This window comes from Elgaria multicarinata, chromosome 3, assembly GCF_023053635.1.
Source record: "Elgaria multicarinata webbii isolate HBS135686 ecotype San Diego chromosome 3, rElgMul1.1.pri, whole genome shotgun sequence".
Classification (NCBI taxonomy): Eukaryota; Metazoa; Chordata; class Lepidosauria; order Squamata; family Anguidae; genus Elgaria; species Elgaria multicarinata.
In genome coordinates, this window is record NC_086173.1 from 8,639,755 (window position 1) to 8,656,990 (window position 17,236).

General features: G+C 46.7%; 1 protein-coding gene across 1 annotated transcript; it reads right to left on the reverse strand.

Annotated features, from left to right (window-relative positions):
* Positions 1–1,234: 1,234 nt before the first annotated feature.
* Positions 1,235–17,210, reverse strand: IGFBP6 (insulin like growth factor binding protein 6). The gene is made up of 4 exons (XM_063118934.1): positions 16,835–17,210; positions 7,484–7,617; positions 5,097–5,216; positions 1,235–2,263 (listed from the first exon to the last, which is right to left on the reverse strand). The coding sequence occupies exons 1-4, from the start codon at positions 17,208–17,210 to the stop codon at positions 2,150–2,152; spliced, it is 744 nt and encodes a 247-aa protein (XP_062975004.1). The 3' UTR covers positions 1,235–2,149.
* Between the last annotated feature and the right edge of the window lie 26 nt (positions 17,211–17,236).

Here is a 17,236-nt window from a genome sequence, read left to right on the forward strand (position 1 = left end):
GGCTTTGAGCAGGCATTGCTCATAATAAGTTCTTTTTTATCGTAAACAATTGAAACTTGCTTCATTTTTTCCTAAAGCGGATGATCTTTGAGTCCCATACCAATTTCTCTACTTTCACAGTAGGACTAGTGCTGCTGCTTACCTGGAGCCCTGCCTAGCTGCTCTTGAATAATCCAGCACCAAGATTGCAAGACACAGTTGTAATAAGAGGAAAAGGCAACCAAACGTTCATTCATTTGGCTCCTTTTTATACCACACCATACGGGCGAGTTAGTTTATGGGAGCCCTGTTCATCAGGAAGCAAGGGTGGGAGAGAAAATATTGGCAACAGCAGCGGCGCTGTCTATCCCATCCCCACTCACCCTGGGCAGAAGATTGTCCTACATTATATGCTTCTCTGCAGTGATGTTCTAGAGCAGAGATAGGCAATGGTGGCTGCTGAAGTGTCTGAAGCTACCCATTTATGATTTAAAAAATAAATATTGGCAGCAGGGATAACTTCAAAGCAAATGTAGGGCCTCTTGCTGCTCTCATCTTCTTGTCCCATCAATGCCTCTGGACCACATATGGGACTCAAGAGATATTTTTTAGGAAAGCTTCAGGCCAGTGCTTTCATCTGCAGGGCCTCCACTTTGCGGTGGTGCCCAGGAGAGTTCCCAAATTGCCAAATATGTGCACAGACCCAAAAAGCTTGCCTAGCCCTGCCCTAGGGGCGGCACTGCTGGTTTTAAATTTTAGGCAACACCACAAATGCTATGTATGTTGACACAGAGCACAAAGGGGCAGACGGGTACTTAGACTGCTAGAATGTAAACTTGCTTCCACTTGGAACTCCTTAATGCCAGCTACAGAACTCAGGCCTTTCCCTTTGCTTGCTACTCTAAACTGGTTTTGGCTGCAGATACATGCACACAGTAGAATACTGGTCTCAGCTGTACTCTTAATTGATAACAGTAGCCTCTAATCTTAATGGGCCATTTAGTAACAAACAAGTAAATTAGATAAATTAATGTCTTGAGTATGTTGTGAATAAATACTCTAGCTGGTTAGAGATGGAAGTAATTGCCAATGAAAATTAAGTTGTGAGTATAGTTCTAGTGAAGTTATGACCCCTTAATTAGTTCTAGGTATTTCTTCTGGGGATTCTCTTTTTTTTTTTTTACTCTTTCCAGTTTCCTTGCGAAAGGATCCTCACAAGACACAACACCAAATCATTCATCAAAAGCAACACCAATAGGCACCAGATTTATTGTAGACAATGACAGTGAAACATACAGAAGCCAAAACCCACCCTCTCAAATGCGAAGAGTTAAATTAAAGCCCACTGTAGAGAATAGGGAAAGATCCATCATGCGCTGCTCCTCTGTGGGGAAGGCAGCCTCAGGCCCTCCCATCAACAAATCCTACCACACGGGTAGCACTCCTAATAATCTGCTTGTGGGGAAACCGTTAGACAACCCAGTACAGAGGGGCGACTGAGGAAGAAGCAGGTTTTGGTATAAAGGGGACCAAGCACAAGTGCCCTGCACCAGTTATCACTTCCACTACCTTGTTCTAACTGTAGGTGTTGGCAACAATATGAACACCCATTCCATAGTCCCCTTTCACAAAATTGCCTTCTTTCCCCATGTACCTTTTTCAGTTCTTCCTAATCACCTCTACCTTGGTAGAAGGATGCTTAAGGTATATACTGGCTGCATCTCATATTTGTCTGCATTACCCCTCCAGGCTTGCTTGAGAACTATACACACTCATACACACACATCCCACTCTCAACATCTGGCTACTCGCATTCCCCTTCTGGTTTAGCACCTGTGATACATGCCACACCTACCAAATAGAACAGCTGGCTCAGGTGCCAGCGCAACCACCGATAGCTTATTCAACAAAGTGTCTTCACTCGTGGAGTTAAAAGCTTCCTGTCTGCTGTTGCCTTGAAGCAGCCAGTCCAGGCTCTTCCAACCTTTTGTGGGCTATCATCAAACATAATAGCTGCTCCAAGGTTACACCAAGGAACGCAGGACCCCAGCAAGGCAGCAACCACACAATAAGTTAAAAGCAAACATTTCTGTAACCGTTCTATAGTACGGAGATTCCTCTTCGTCAAGAGTCTCTGCTGCTGAAGCACTGTGCGCCCCCCTAGCCCCACTCAGTCACTGTTAGCAAGTAGGCAAAGAGGGTTTTCGTCCAGTCCCTCCAACCGATGGCCTCTCTTATCCACGCACCAGCATTGGCCTCTCTTCTGCCCTTTGGACGCCCGGCACTGCAGAGAGGAAAGATGTTAACAGGAGACAAGGGAGAAAGCGAATCAACACCATATACCCCTTCAGTAGCAAAGCCAGCATTCTTGAATGTTTAGGCCTGAAAAACAGCACCTCCTCCTGGGGAGACTCTGGATTTCTTTACTTCTGATTCAGACTGGAACATTCAAGCCAAACGAATCAGAAGACCAATTCAGATTACAAGTCCAATTAAGAGAAAGGTGGGGAGGGGAGAGAAAGAGAGAATAATTAAGCTGACATCCTGCCCAGCAGGAGCTTAAAGTTTGTTTTTAACATAAAAGAGTTCCTCACCCTGCTACATCCACCCTCTGTATTTTGTGCAAGTTCCCAACTGGAAGGAGGCAAGCCTAGAAGAGAGCAATAACTTAACGCAGAGATGCACTGGGCAGTTTCTCCCAAGGGCAGGCAGTTTTGGCTTTGCTTCCTTGTAATCCACCTCCACTGGGGTTGTGGTGAGTGATTCTGCCACAGCCCTGCAACGGGGATGTTATCATTCGTTCCTGATAAGGAGCAACTGAATGACATCATGCCCATTTCATACGATGTGGTAGACACGCAGTCCATCTAGCTCAGTGTTACCTACACTGGGTGACAGTGGTTCTCCAAGGCCTCATGTCTTTTACTACATCTCAACTTTTTAGCTGAATGTGCTGGAGATTCAAGCTAGGATGTGCCTCCTCGCAAAGCCTGAGCGCTACCACTGAGCTGTGGACCATTTCCCATGTTTTGGAAGCCAATTACAAGGTTGTGTCTCCATGGAACCATGGAAGTAATGCTGGGCTCCGAATTACACATTCTGAGCATCTCCCTGTTCAATTCTTGAAAAATTTAATTCAGTGAATGGGGAAGAGTGCGTTTGGGAAACACTTCACCAAAGCCAAAAGACACTTGTCATTTACAAGAAATATTTTCAGTATGATACACCCCTATCAGTTGCTTGTTTAGGGCCATTTCCAAGTCCCAAGTGGTCTGAGGGGTTCATACAGACATATTTAATGTATCAAGCCCAGAGTGGAAGCACACCTGCTTTTTCTTCAAATATACAATATTCTCTAAAGTGCTCAGAAGAAAGCTGTTCTTGCGTGATGCCCAAACTGACTGTGCATGGCCCTGATTTGCTAGCCCTGCATGACATCACAAGACCACTGCAGCATTCTTGCTGCTACCTCAGCAAAGCCAATATCCAAGAAAGCCGGAACAATGCAGAGTGTGTTAAAAAAACCAAAGCAGCACCGAAATGCTGATGGGACTGAATGAGCGAGTGGGGCTGGACAGGGAAGAAAGCAGCAACAAAAACTGCAGCCCTGAGCAGCAATTACTACCAGGGAGTCAGTTCCATTGGCCTTAGCAGGATTTACTTCTGCATAAGTATTAACAGGTTTGGACTGCAGTAGTAAAAGGAGGCAGCCAGGTCCCTCTTCAGTAGCATGTATGGCAGGAAGAGAAACTGACTGATTGCCAGGTCCAAACAGAGGATTTAGGATTTTGACACCCTTGCTCAACAGTGGGGAAAGGCAACCTGGTAACCTCCAGTTATTTTGGACTTCAACCCCCATAATCCCCAGTCACTGGCTATGCGAGTTGGGGTTTGTAGTCCAAAACATCTGGGAAGGCCCTAAGTTGCCTAAGTAGGGCCAACAGCATATGCACGCAGGTTGTTTGAATGTTATGGCAGGGCAGCATCTAGGCCACATCTCACTAGATGCATTACGCATCAAGCAGCCAACTTTGTGTTCATTCTGTTTGTGCAAAACAAAAAAACAGTCCCCCGGTCAGCAGTAGCCAGGACTTAATAGCTCCCTGTGCCTTAGAAGGAAGGCAGCCGGGTCCACATGGAGCTTGGCTATTTTTTTATTTATTTTATTTATTTAAGGATTTTTATGCCGCCATTCAGCCAAAAAAGGCTCTCATGGCGGCTTACAAAAGTATTTCTTGACAGTCCCTGCCCACAGGCTTACAATCTAAAAGACATGACACAAAAGGAAAGGGGATTGGGAGGGAGGAGGAGGAGAGGGGGGGAAGGAAAGCAAATTCAGGCACTACAATCTTAGTTGGAAAGTTCAGCAGTTACAGTTGGTAGCAGGAGGGAGGGGGCTCTCAGCTGGAGCTGGACCCAGGCATGATGGAGAGGTGCCTGGCTGCTGCTTCCTCCCTCACTGGTGGCCTCTGCAGTGACAGTTGACAGCAGGAGGGAGGGGGCTCTGAGCTGGAGCTGGACCCAGGCACGGTGGAGAGGTGCCTGGCTGCTGCTTCCTCCCTCCCTCGCTATGTCCTCAGCTCTGCACCCCAGCATTACTGCTCCAATGGAGACTGCAAAGCATCAGCAGCCACGTTGGCGCTGGGTCATCTTATACCTCTCTTGCACATTTAAGGAGACCAATACTCTTCTCCACTTTTTCTCTTCCAATGGAGCTGTGGGCAGCTCCAGGTTGGGGTAACACACCTTATACTCCCTTGACATCATCGTCTAACAGCTGCTCTTCACAGCCCAGGGTCAGTTCTTGCCTGCTTGGTTATGTGCTGCCTTAAAGCGGTGCCAGTGTGGTGTAGTGGCTAGAGTGTCGGACTGGGAGTTGGGAGATCCAGGTTCTAGTCCCCACTCGGCCATGGAAACCCACTGGGTGACTTTGGGCCAGTCACAGACTCTCAGCCCAACCCACCTCACAGGGCTGTTGTTGTGAGGATAAAGTGGAGAGGAGGATTATGTACACCGCCTTGGGTTCCTTGCCGGAAAAAAGGCGGGATATAAATGCAATAATAAATAAAGCCCCAACAGCAACTCGCTTCACCTCCGAGCCACATTTCCATCCGTACCTGCTTCCGCCTGTAGAAGCCTTTGGTGTCACAATTGGGAATGAAGATGTCTTCCCCATTCAGGTAGAGGGGGGCCTTCAGCTCCTGCAAGATGGCTGCCAAGTGCATGCGGCAAGGGGCCTGGCAAACAGAGGTAAGACAGCAGTTAGTTAGCAAAGGAAGTAACAACAGAGGGGTTGTGGTGTACCTGGGTGGACAGAAGCATAAAAGTCACCCAAGAAGTGTATTCAGACTGGGTTTGATATTACTTTAAATGCAGGTATTTGAGCCACTTCAGAAGCCAACATTCCTATCAGAGACATGAATATTCATCTCCAGGCATTCCAATTTGCCACTCCTGATAGCAATTTAACAACACAGCTATTGACAAGGGCGGAAGCTGAAATGTTTAACTCGAAATATATTTTATGTTTACATGTTTTTATTATTTATATACACACACACACACACATCAAAGTTGGGAAGGTGGAGTTGAACCCTTCTCCCTGACATGCTGGATTTCTACAGAAAGGATGGCTTGGTTTGTGTCTCAAACCATGGGGGAAGTCTTCAATTATGTGATCTTCTTTCTGAAAATGTGCAATCATGGCCCTGTGGGGAAGAAGAAAGAGCAAGGGGACAGGAGCAGGCAGAAGAAACATCATGGCCTGCTCCTGTTGGACTCTTCCCCCACCCCACAAGGCAAACTGTCATCTTGGCCCTGTGGGGAAGAAGAAAGAGCAAGGGGACAGGAGCAGGCAGAAGAAACATCATGGTCTGCTCCTGTTGGACTCTCTCTCTCTCCTCCCCCCCTCCTGAACTCCTGTTCCTTGTGTGTCATGTCTTTATTAGACTGTAAGCCTGAGGGCAGGGACTGTCTTTTTTGCTAAGTGTAAGCCGCTCTGAGAGCCTTTTTTGGCTGAGGAGCGGGGTATAAATATGATAAATAATAATAATAATAATAATATCCCAGGACTATACTACATGCTTTTCAGAAATTACAGATTGGTCTTTGGCATGGGGACATATGAACAACAGGTGCTCACCTTAACCAGAAGTTAAACAATGAGTGGCTACAAAGTTAAGGAAATAATGAAACAATAAACATAGCAAAAAATCTTTTATATATATAAAAAAAAGAAAATGTGGAACACTTTTTAGAGGCATACACACAAAGATAATAAGCATACAGACAACAGTAATAATAAAACTGCTCCACAATGTGAGTGAAGGCCAAACGCGTTTCAACTTGCGATCTTCTTCAGTGGCCTGATAGCTAAAATAAATAAAGATAACATACACAAAACAACAATAATAATGATTTATTTTAACTATCAGGCCACTGAAGAAGATCGCAAGCTGAAACGCGTTTGGCCTTCACACTCAGGGACATTGTGGAGCAGCTTTATTGTATTACTGTTGTCTGTACACTTACTATCTTTGTGTGTATGCCTCTAAAAAGTGTTCCACATTTTATTTTTTTATCTCTATAAAAGATTGTTTTTGCTATAAGTTTGTTTCATTATTTCCTTAACTTTTTATTTTTATTTATTTATTTTATTTATTTATTTAAGGATTTTTTATGCCGCCATTCAGCCTAGGCTCTCATGGCGGCTTACAGAAGTATTTCTTGCCAGTCCCTGCCCACAGGCTTACAATCTAAAAGACATGACACAAAAGGAAAGGGGATTGGGAGGGAGGAGGAGGAGGGGGAAAAGGAAAGCAAATTCAGGCACTACAATCTTAGTTGGAAAGTTCAGCAGTTACAGTTGGTAGCAGGAGGGAGGGGGCTCTGAGCTGGAGCTGGACCCAGGCACGGTGGAGAGGTGCCTGGCTGCTCACTGGTGGCCTCTGCAGGGACAGTTGGTAGCAGGAGGGAGGGGGCTCTCAGCTGGAGCTGGACCCAGGCACGGTGGAGAGGTGCCTGGCTGCTGCTTCCTCCCTCACTGGTGGCCTCTGCAGGGACAGTTGGTAGCAGGAGGGAGGGGGCTCTCAGCTGGAGCTGGACCCAGGCACGGTGGAGAGGTGCCTGGCTGCTGCTTCCTCCCTCACTGGTGGCCTCTGCAGGGACAGTTGGTAGCAGGAGGGAGGGGGCTCTCAGCTGGAGCTGGACCCAGGCACGGTGGAGAGGTGCCTGGCTGCTGCTTCCTCCCTCACTGGTGGCCTCTCTTTGTAGCCACTCATTCTTTGGCATGGGGGCACAAAGATGGAGAAAGAAGAGCAGACAGGTAAGACTAGCAATGTGGAGATTGTGTGGTTTTTCTGCAAGGCCTGGCATCCCAGTGCAAGAATGGCTGTCCAGAGCAAGGCACCCCATTTCCAGCAGGACATGAGGTGGGAAACACAGCCCCAATCAATCCTCTCCCAGAAGTGGTTGCCCAACCACAGGGGTCTCTCATTCCACGCACCGTATCAAATCCCTGTTTGCCATCACTGCTCAGGGAGAGCTGCTGTAGCTGGGCTTTGCCAACGGTGACCTCTTGCAAGGAGAAAGGATCGGGAGTTGACTGACCTGGTTGGTGATTCTCCTTCCAGCCATCACCTAGAGAGACAGAAACAGACTTCAGCTTTTTAGTCTTCTCAAGGAGGACCAACTTCAGGACAGCGATTCGCAAACTCTGCACTGTGACCGAAGATAAGGTATGCCTTGAAAAATTAAGCTACTGAATTGGATGCAACCATCGGCTCACATGACCAGTAACGCTCCCCCCAAGGACGGACTGGAATTCCCTGATAGAATCATAGAATAGCAGAGTTGGAAGGGGCCTACAAGGCCATCGAGTCCAACCCCCTGCTCAATGCAGGAATCCACCCTAAAGCATCCCTGACAGATGGTTGTCCAGCTGCCTCTTGAATGCCTCAAGTGTGGGAGAGCCCACAACCTCCCTAGGTAGCTGATTCCACCGTCGCACTGCTCTAACAGTCAGGAAGTTTTTCCTGATGTCCAGCTGGAATCTGGCTTCCTTTAACTTGAGCCTGTTATTCCGTGTCCTGCACTCTGGGAGGATCGAGAAGAGATCCTGGCCCTCCTCTGTGTGACAACATTTTAAGTATCTGAAGAGTGCTATCATGTCTCCCCTCAATCTTCTCTTCTCCAGGCTAAACCTGCCCAGTTCTTTCAGTCTCTCTTCATAGGGCTTTGTTTCTAGACCTCTGATCATCCTGGTTGCCCTCTTCTGAACACGCTCCAGCTTGTCTGCGTCCTTCTTGAATTGTGGAGCCCAGAACTGGACGCAATACTCTAGATGAGGCCTAACCAGGGCCGAATAGAGAGGAACCAGGACCTCACGTGATTTGGAAGCTATACTTCTATTAATGCAGCCCAAAATAGCATTGGCCTTTCTTGCAGCCATATCACACTGTTGGCTCATATTGATGGCTCATACATCAGCTCCTGCTGACAGGTGTCAGGGAAGCATTTACCATCACCTAGAAAGCACAGCTCCAAATCTGTGACAGGACAAGGAGATGACAGGATCCTGGGTAGGAATCTATCCTGCGTGAAGGAAAAAAAAATACTTGCCCATTGTTTGGGGAATGGGTTGAGGAAAAAGCATGCATGTTTAAGCAAGAATGAAATGTGTCTTTGATTTTAATCCTAAAGCAAAGGAAGAGCACCTTTGCTCTAGGTAGAAAGCTGTGGTGAGCAACAGCACGTACAGAGTCCTGAGGTATAGCTGAAAACTTTGGCCAACTGGACAGTGGGGAAACTTTTCATCTTCCTTGACATTCTGGACAATTTTGTCCTGACCTGATATTTTGCAGGACGCAGCCTGTATGCCTTTTCCCACACTTTAACTCTGTTGTGTTCTCACAATCGGAATTGAAAGAAGGGGAAGAACTGCAGCAGCCTAAAAACAGCAGTGTCCAAAAGCAGTTTTAAAGCTAAGTCCACCTTTTAAAGCTCGGGGTGGGGTGGGGTGGGGGTGGGGGGAGGCAACGTAGCAGTCACATGAAGTTCCCCTTAAAGACAACCACTCCAAATTTATCCTCACTACCCCCTGCTCCATAATCTTGTCAGTTCTTAGGACTACGGGTGGTGAACGCTTCAGTTCTCCCTGTAAGAACCTCATCCTAATTAAGGCTACATGTACTCATCTTGAACACCTATAATTATTCAGTTTTGGCTTTCCTCAGGGGAAGTCCGAGATCTGCCAAGAAATGAATGGCTACCCCCCTCCCCGCCATCTTGGCATCAAGGGCGGGCCAGGAACTTGTGGGTTGTATCCTTTAATAGTCTGACTTAGAGTAGACCCATTGAAATGAATTGTACTCAGTTGGACACAACCCTCTGGGTTTTCTACTCCAGACTTCAGGAATAGCTCAGAAGCCATATTGCATTAGACGCTGTGTCAACTCTGCTATGCAGAGAACCCAAGTGAAATACACAGCTTCTAGATGAGTCCTACCCCATAGGAAATCATTATCAGTTCTTTTACATGGAATGATGTGGGTATGAAAACAGTTTCCTGGAGGAGAAGGCTATCAGTGGCTATTAGTCCTGATAGCTATGTGCTACCTCCAATGTCAGAGGCAGTAAGCCTGTGTGCACCAGTTGCTGGGGAACATGGGTGGGAGGGAGCTGTTGCACACATATCCTGCTTGTGGGTTCCTGGTCGACAGCTGCTTGGCCACTGTGTGAACAGAATGCTGGACTAGATAGACCCTCAGTCTGATCCAGCAGTTCTTAATCACAGAATTGAAAGGGTCCCTGACAATAGCCTTCAGCCTCAGTTTAAACACCTCCCAAGGAAGGCTGTTCCACTGCCACATTGTTAGGAAGTTTCTAATGTTTAGCCAAAATCTGGTTCCCTGCAATTTCCAGCCATTGGTTCCAGTCCTGCCCTCTGGCGCAATGGAAGACGTCTGCTCCTTCTTTGGCATGCCAGCTGGCCAGACATTTAAAGACCTCTATTCATGTCTCCTAAGAAGCTTCTCTTTGCCAGGCCAAATATACTCAATTCTTTCAACCATTTCTCATAGATACATGGATCACTCCTACAGCAGCAGATAGGGCCCCCAAGACTGCAAGTGGGCCTATAACAGCACTATGGGCCTGTGCCCACCACTTTACAGATTACATGTGCTGAAGGCGCACTGAAGACGTGAATGTTGCTCAGGAGCAGGCACTAGCTTATTCACGCTATCACTTCCTCTCCTCCATTTCTCATGCAACACCTGGAAGGGGGCGCCAGAGGCCCCTGGCATAAGGTTTCCCCAACCTGGTGCTCTCAAGATGTGCTGGACTACAACTCCCAGCAACCCCAGATAGGATAGCAGATACCATTTAAGGCTGCCAAAACTATAGGAATAAGAAGGAAGAGGGGAAGATCTTCAACACAAAGCCTTTTTAGTGGCTTGTAATACCAAGTCTCCAAGTTCCTTGTGATGTCAGAAGTCATATCTTCCCGTCACACAGGAGTTGGCTATTTATGAAGGATGCACCAATCCCTGATCAGTGGTTAGACTCCATCTTAAAACTCGGGGTGCCCAATCAGTATTTTAACACCTAATTTAACTTCAATTTAAACTCTGCTGTTTTAATTTCATATTTTAACCTATATCAATTTTTGCTGTGTGGTTTTATCCTGGTCGTGCTTTTTATATTGTATTTTGTATTTGAGTTTTTAAATTGTTGGTTGTTTTATTATGCTCTTCATGGTTTTAATTTTTGTGAACCGCCCAGAGAGCTTCGGCTATTGGGCGGTATAGAAATGAAATAAATAAATAAATCCTAGGGATGTTTACTCAGAAACTTTTTGTATGGTGTTCAATGTGCTTTGGGTCCCAGTAAGAATAGGGTGACTGTATTTAAGAAACCAAAAAAGAGGACATCCAGTGAGGTGGGGTGGAGAAGTGCACTTTCCAGGGCCTCCAGAAAGTGGATCATTCCCCCCATCACACCAATGGCATCTGCCATTAGTGTGGTGGGTGGGTGGGAATGATCCGCTTTCTGGAGGCCCCGAAAAGTGCACTTTCCCCTCCTCTGTTCCAATTGGGGCCTTTTCTATAATGTCCGGGAATGACACACTTTCCCCCTTTAAGGCCCCAATTGGAACAGTTGGGGAAGGGGGAGAATGACATGCCTCCAGACAACGTGTCATTCCCCCTGCGATACTAATGACGGCCTTAAAGGGGAAAGCATGTCTTTCCCAGACATAATAGAAAATTACAGAAAATGCCCCTTGACACCCAGGATAGAACAAAAATCCAGACAAATCCAGGGAAATACCGACAGTTGGTCACCTTAAGTAAGAAGGCGCAAGATCGCAACCTTGTGGCCAAAGCAAACAAAGATGGGACTTGTTAAGCTATGTAATGCCAGACTAGTTAAGTATAACTGAAGAATCTTAAGGGCTAAATTATCTGCTGCATTTAATTTGTAGTGTGCAGATGTTCGTAACATTTTTATTTCCTCTAGCATTCAGCATACAGGACCCCAGTATACATTAGGCTCACTATGTATGGGTAAGAGTGGTAGTTAAACCTTCTTACATGACACATGGGGCCTAAAGGAAAAAACTCCAATGTTGCTACTGGAGGGTTTTTCTTTCTTTCCCCATGCGGGAGGCTGGGGGGATTCTGGGTAGGAAGGTTTAAATCCCGTACCCACAGGTGCTGGATCCAATCCATATTGGAGCCCTAGATGCTTGCACTAGAACTAGCCCTAAGATTCCACAAGTAAAAAAGTTCATCAGCTTAACACTGAACAGTATAAATCGTTAACCCTAACCCATAATACTTAACATCTGCAGATGTTGGTAAGTGTTTTCTATGCATGTCCCTAACTGCTGAAAACAAGGCAATGGAAGAATGGCAAAGAATGAAGAAACATGTACTTAATACATCCAGACATCACCACTACCCTGGGTAAAGTCTATGAGTCTCTCACATTATTTTTACCTTTCAAAGTCTATTTCTGCACAAACGAGGGCTAGAAACTTGAATTTAAAGAGCTGGATTTTTTTTAGTACTCTGATGGATTTATTGGATATAATTCTATAGCAAGCTTCTTTAATTCATGACCATGTAGTAAATAATGTCCCTGGATTTTGACAACTTACATTGCATGCCTCTGCATGCTTACTCAGAAGTAAGGCTTGTTGTGTTCTTGATGCCTACTCCAGGAAATTGTACATACCATTACAGCCTAAAATGCAGGTTTAACATAATTTCTCGAACAATATTTGCCTGTAGAAAATGAGAAAAAGCACCAGTCTGGCTGCAATTGCATTATAAGGACAGACAGCTGAGCATCACATAAAGCAACATTCAATGTCACATTTATAACGGAGAAGATGGATGCTTCTCTTTTCACTTTGTAAAACTGCATCCCTCACTCCCGCCAAGAATTGGTTCACAGCTTGGTACAACTGAATAAGATTGTCCTTGAATATTTCAGAGTGGGAAGGAGAGGAGAATGGGCCTCAATGTTTCTTAATTATCAAGAGGCAATTAACTTCTCAAGCTCATCAATGTAAGTACTTCTCCCACCGCAGTTCCTACCCAAAAGGGAGGGTTTGGCACGATCCCCACACCTCCTCCCTTCCTGCCTCTGGATTTGATTGTGGTAAAAGGATGAGCATTTATTTTGCAAGCCATTGGAGGTACATGCTGACCAAAACTCCCAAGTAGTCCTTCAATCTCCTGTGCTGCCACTGGTGGCTTTCCCTTTGAATGCGGCCCCCGGGGGCTTCTCTGAAATGGAACTCGGCCCTTGGGCTGAAGAGAATCAAACACCCCTTCTGTAAGAGATCAATTTTTCTTTAATCAGCCTGCTGAAGGTCCAAATATGGACTGTGCCAAGGCAGTCCATATTTTTGCACCAAGCAGAGTTGATTATATAAAATAATCATCTATATTAAGGAGAGTTTGTAGCTCAGCGGATAGAGCACCTGCTTTGAATGCAGAAGGTCCCAGGTTTGATCCCTGGCTTTCCCGGGTAGGGCGAGGAAAAGAATCTCATCTGAAACCCTGGAGAACCATTGCTGCCAGTCAGTGTCGACAGTGCTGGGCTCGATGGACCAATTGGTCTGACTCAGGTTAGGGCAGCTGCCTATGTTCCTACAAAATGGTCACATGCACTCTGCTAATCATGAAGAGGGGCAAAGGACTAGAGTTAAGATTGGAGCCCCACTTCAAGAGAGAATTTTATTAAGCCACCTCTTGTTGCTTCCACAGTAGCTGTTTTCTGCAGAATCAGTATCATTTGCTCACTTGGGAATGCTGGAGAATGCAGATGATGTTAGTGCCATCCAGTTCCATTCCATTGTTTTCCCTGTTACCTTCTCATCCTTTTAAAGACTGAGTTCACTGCAATTTGCCTGGCTTTTAGTGCAACCACAGTGCCAATCTTTCATGCGGAGGCTGGCAACGTGCTACTGACTTGCCTAGCATGGAAGAGCGGTCCACCAGGCAGTTGGTGACACGGGGCAAATGGGGGACTAGATTCACCCCACCCACCTTTCCTGCTAAAAACCGCTTGGCGGGTTTTTAATCTATTTCCCAAGGTTAATTTTAACAACGAATGAATGCCAACTGCAAACACAGTATTAGGCAGCCTTGGCAGCTATAACGTTGCAGACGAATGGTTGTCAGTCTATCACGCACAGGTCATTGGGTAACTAAAATGAATTCGTGTGTCAGTTTTCAGCACTTTTGGTTTTTTTCTCTTAAATTTTAACAATGCAAAGGAAGCACATGCTATCATCTTTACAATTCTTCAAGTACTGCAATAAAACATCTACATATTATAGCATTCAAATCATATTAACTGCGCATTAATTTCGCCGGTCAGGTCAGGTCAAATACTTGTGGTGTTCGGGGACATTTTTTTTTCTAACATGAGGTACTCTTTAGTTCTGTTGTTTACTAAATGCAAATAACATAAATATGCTAAATTAGATTATACCAGGGCACCAGGAAATTTTGCTAATTACCCTAATTTTTCAATTCAACATTTTCCTGGAAACCCACACACCACTAGCTGGCCCTGGGCAATGTCCTATTTGGCCCTAACATCAACGACGTTGTGGTAGCATAAGCTACCTGTAGCACAATGCCAAAAGTGTTTGCTGACGCAACGTTTTTGCAGGAAGATGCCTCATGCCAGCCAATGCTATAACCGTTGGGCTAGAGGCAGTTTATGCTAGCGCAATGTTGGTTATGTTAGCACTAATGCCGAAAAGGATACTTCCCACTATCCAAACTTTCAAAGGCACTCTCATCAGGCAAAGGGGGTGGGATTTGGGGCATAACCCTTAGACTAAATGAAATTAGGTAAGGGGCCAGTTCCCCACTTTGGTATAAAGCCTCTGTGGGTTGCGTAGGCCTGGTAAAAGCATTAGGATCAAGTCTTTCTGTCCTTTCCTAGTCAACTGAGCAGGCCTGCTGCAGTTTTAAGCTCCAGCTGACATGCTCATCTATAGTTCAGTGACTGATTACAGGGATCCCGGAGTTGGAGAACACACTTTCCAGATCTGGACTGTGGTACAGCTATTTACAGACCCAAACTGGCTCTGGCACAAATGGCAAGGAAGTCTAGTTCAGTAGAAAAGATGTTGAAAAAGGAAATGCCGAGCCAGGAACTTTAACTCTCTCTCTTTCGCTTACTCGTATTTTAAAGAATGATAATGCAAGTTCTCCTATTGGCCCAAGTTTTGCTGGCGAAATTATGCACCTACGGGAGTTGGCCAGCGTCCCTCTATCACCTGGCAGAAAGGCTCCGTTTTCAGGTTGAAGGCGAGCGAGCTAAGTTAATTGCACTCACAAATATCCAGCCTGCAGACTGCAGCCCATTTTATGCAGCGGAAGAAAATAGGCAAGTTTTCAAACGGCCACAAAACAAAAGAGGTTGCACTCCTATGCTGAGCTAGGCACGGTAGCACAGACACATCTGCATCTTTTCCTCTATTGCCACAGACCCACACTCTAGCATTTTAGAGTTCAGCGGCACAACAGCATCCTTAAATCACCGCATGATTTCTAATTACAAAACTAAGTCATAAAAAAGGAGGACGAGGCAAGCCCTGCCAGAGCCAAACTCTGCTCGGATTAATGTTGCAGAGTTCAAGCCCAACCTCTCCCTTCCCAGGTTGTCTCTGTCCACCACAGAAACTAGTGGGTACTTGCATTCTACAAAGCAAAACCACAAAGAACTCATTGGAGCCTCCCATGAATTCACTGGCTGTGATCTTGTTAGGGCACAGGTTCTTTAACGGGGGGGGGGGGGGTCCCCAGTGGGAGAGGGGAAGGAGGAGAAGTTTCAAGCAGGAAGAGGCACTCTCACAATCCCCCCCCCCCCCCAGATTTGGCACTGCATCTGCTCTGGGTTTAAGCAAGAGGCAGATGGATGAAATTCCAGGTCGAGACTTGGCAACTGAGGTTTTGTGCAACAGCCAGTGTAGTGTAGTGGTTAGATTGTTGGACGGGGACACAGGAGACCGGGCTTCTAGTAGCTCACTGGGTGACTTTGGGCCAGTCACTGGCTCTCGGGCTAACCTACCCCTCAGGGTTGTGGTAAAAGGGAGAGGAGGAGGATCACATACAGCACCTTGGGCTCCTTGCAAGAGGGCAAAAAGGCATAAAAATAAATATATAAAATAAATCTGTCATGGTCTGGAGCTACTCTCACAACAGCTTACTGGGCTCACTTGCATAGGAGTAGTTATTGCAGCAGGGTGGGAGGCCAAGAAAGAGCAGTAAAAAAAATTAGGAGAAGGAAGCAGGCAGAGCTCACAAGCTTTGAGAAATGCTTCTTCAGAAAGCACTCATGATGGAGCATGAACCAGCCTGATGCCTTACTGAGTATTCCCTACTAAAGCAACCAGATGTGTTTGATTACGGAACAAAGCTTCCCTATAGAGGTAACAGCTCTTTCACAGGCTCAGCAACAAATAACCTGCTTGCACCTCTTTCAGCGTTGAATGCTGCTTGCATTAATACAAAGACTCAGAGAGCTAAGGAGGCATCTTGGCCTCAGTATACCTCTACATCAGCTCTGAGCATCAGTGGCTTTTCAAATAAAAAATGAATGCTTCTGATTAAGTTCATTGTTGTATAGTCCATGAAACTTATGCCAGAATGAATTTGTTAAGTGTTTAAGGTGCCATAAGACTCTGTTGGTTTTGCTATGAATTTACCCAAATAACTTTTGAAGCACGTTCATTAAGACTTTAGAACTATTCCCACCCCCAATTCCAAGTCGACCACAGTCACTAATTCGGAGTCAAATCCCTTTTGTATGTGTAAGTAGGCATATAGAAATAAATAAAGTTGAGGGTGGGCCAGAGGGGGGGAGGGGTGGAAGACGCATGCATTAATTAAAGTGGAGAAAGAAAACGTCACCATTTTGCCACACTTTTGCAGTCCAATCCTATGGATGTTTACTCAGAGGTAAGACCCAAGGTGTTCAACGGGGCTTCCCTCCTACCAAAAACGTTTCGGATTTAGGGCGCAATCTTACGCACGTTAAGGAAGTGGAGTGGGGGGGGAAAGTCCTATAACTCTCAGCATTTCTCAGCCAGTTGTAGGACTTCCCACCCACCCCCCGTCTAAACATGCATAGGATTGCGCCTTTAGCCTCTTTGATCTTAAGGCGCAACCAGAATAATTTCCCACTGTTTCCCCACCACCACCACGCGTTAAACGCCTCCCGCTGCAAGTCTGTCTCGGTGGTCCTTCTCTCCGGGGCAACTACCCCGCCTCAAACCACTCCGCGTCTTCGCGTTCACACCCGGGGCAAGACGCGGGCCACTCACTTGCCGCGGGTTCCGCTTCCGTCTGGTTTTTGCCGCCTCTCTTCTGGGCTGCTCCCGCCGCGCAGACCCCTCTGCCGCGCAGCAGGGCGTGCAACGGGGCGCGCTCGCCAGGCCGGGGGACGCAGCGCAAGCCTTTTGCGCAGCTCGCCGTGTAGACGCCGCAAGGCTCGCCCGACGCGCGGGTTGCGCAGCCTTTCTCGTCGTCGCCGTCGCAGGGAGCCTTGCGGTCGCTCTCGGGGGAGTCGCAGCCGCCCGGGGCAGGGCAAGCGGCGCGGAGACGTTCCCCCGCCGGCCCTAACGCAGCAGCAGCAGCAGCTCCGGTAGTCGCGGCCAGCAGGAGCAGCAGCGCCGTCCCCAACCAGCAAGCCAGGAGCATGATGGACCGTCGAAGCCGAGCCGGAT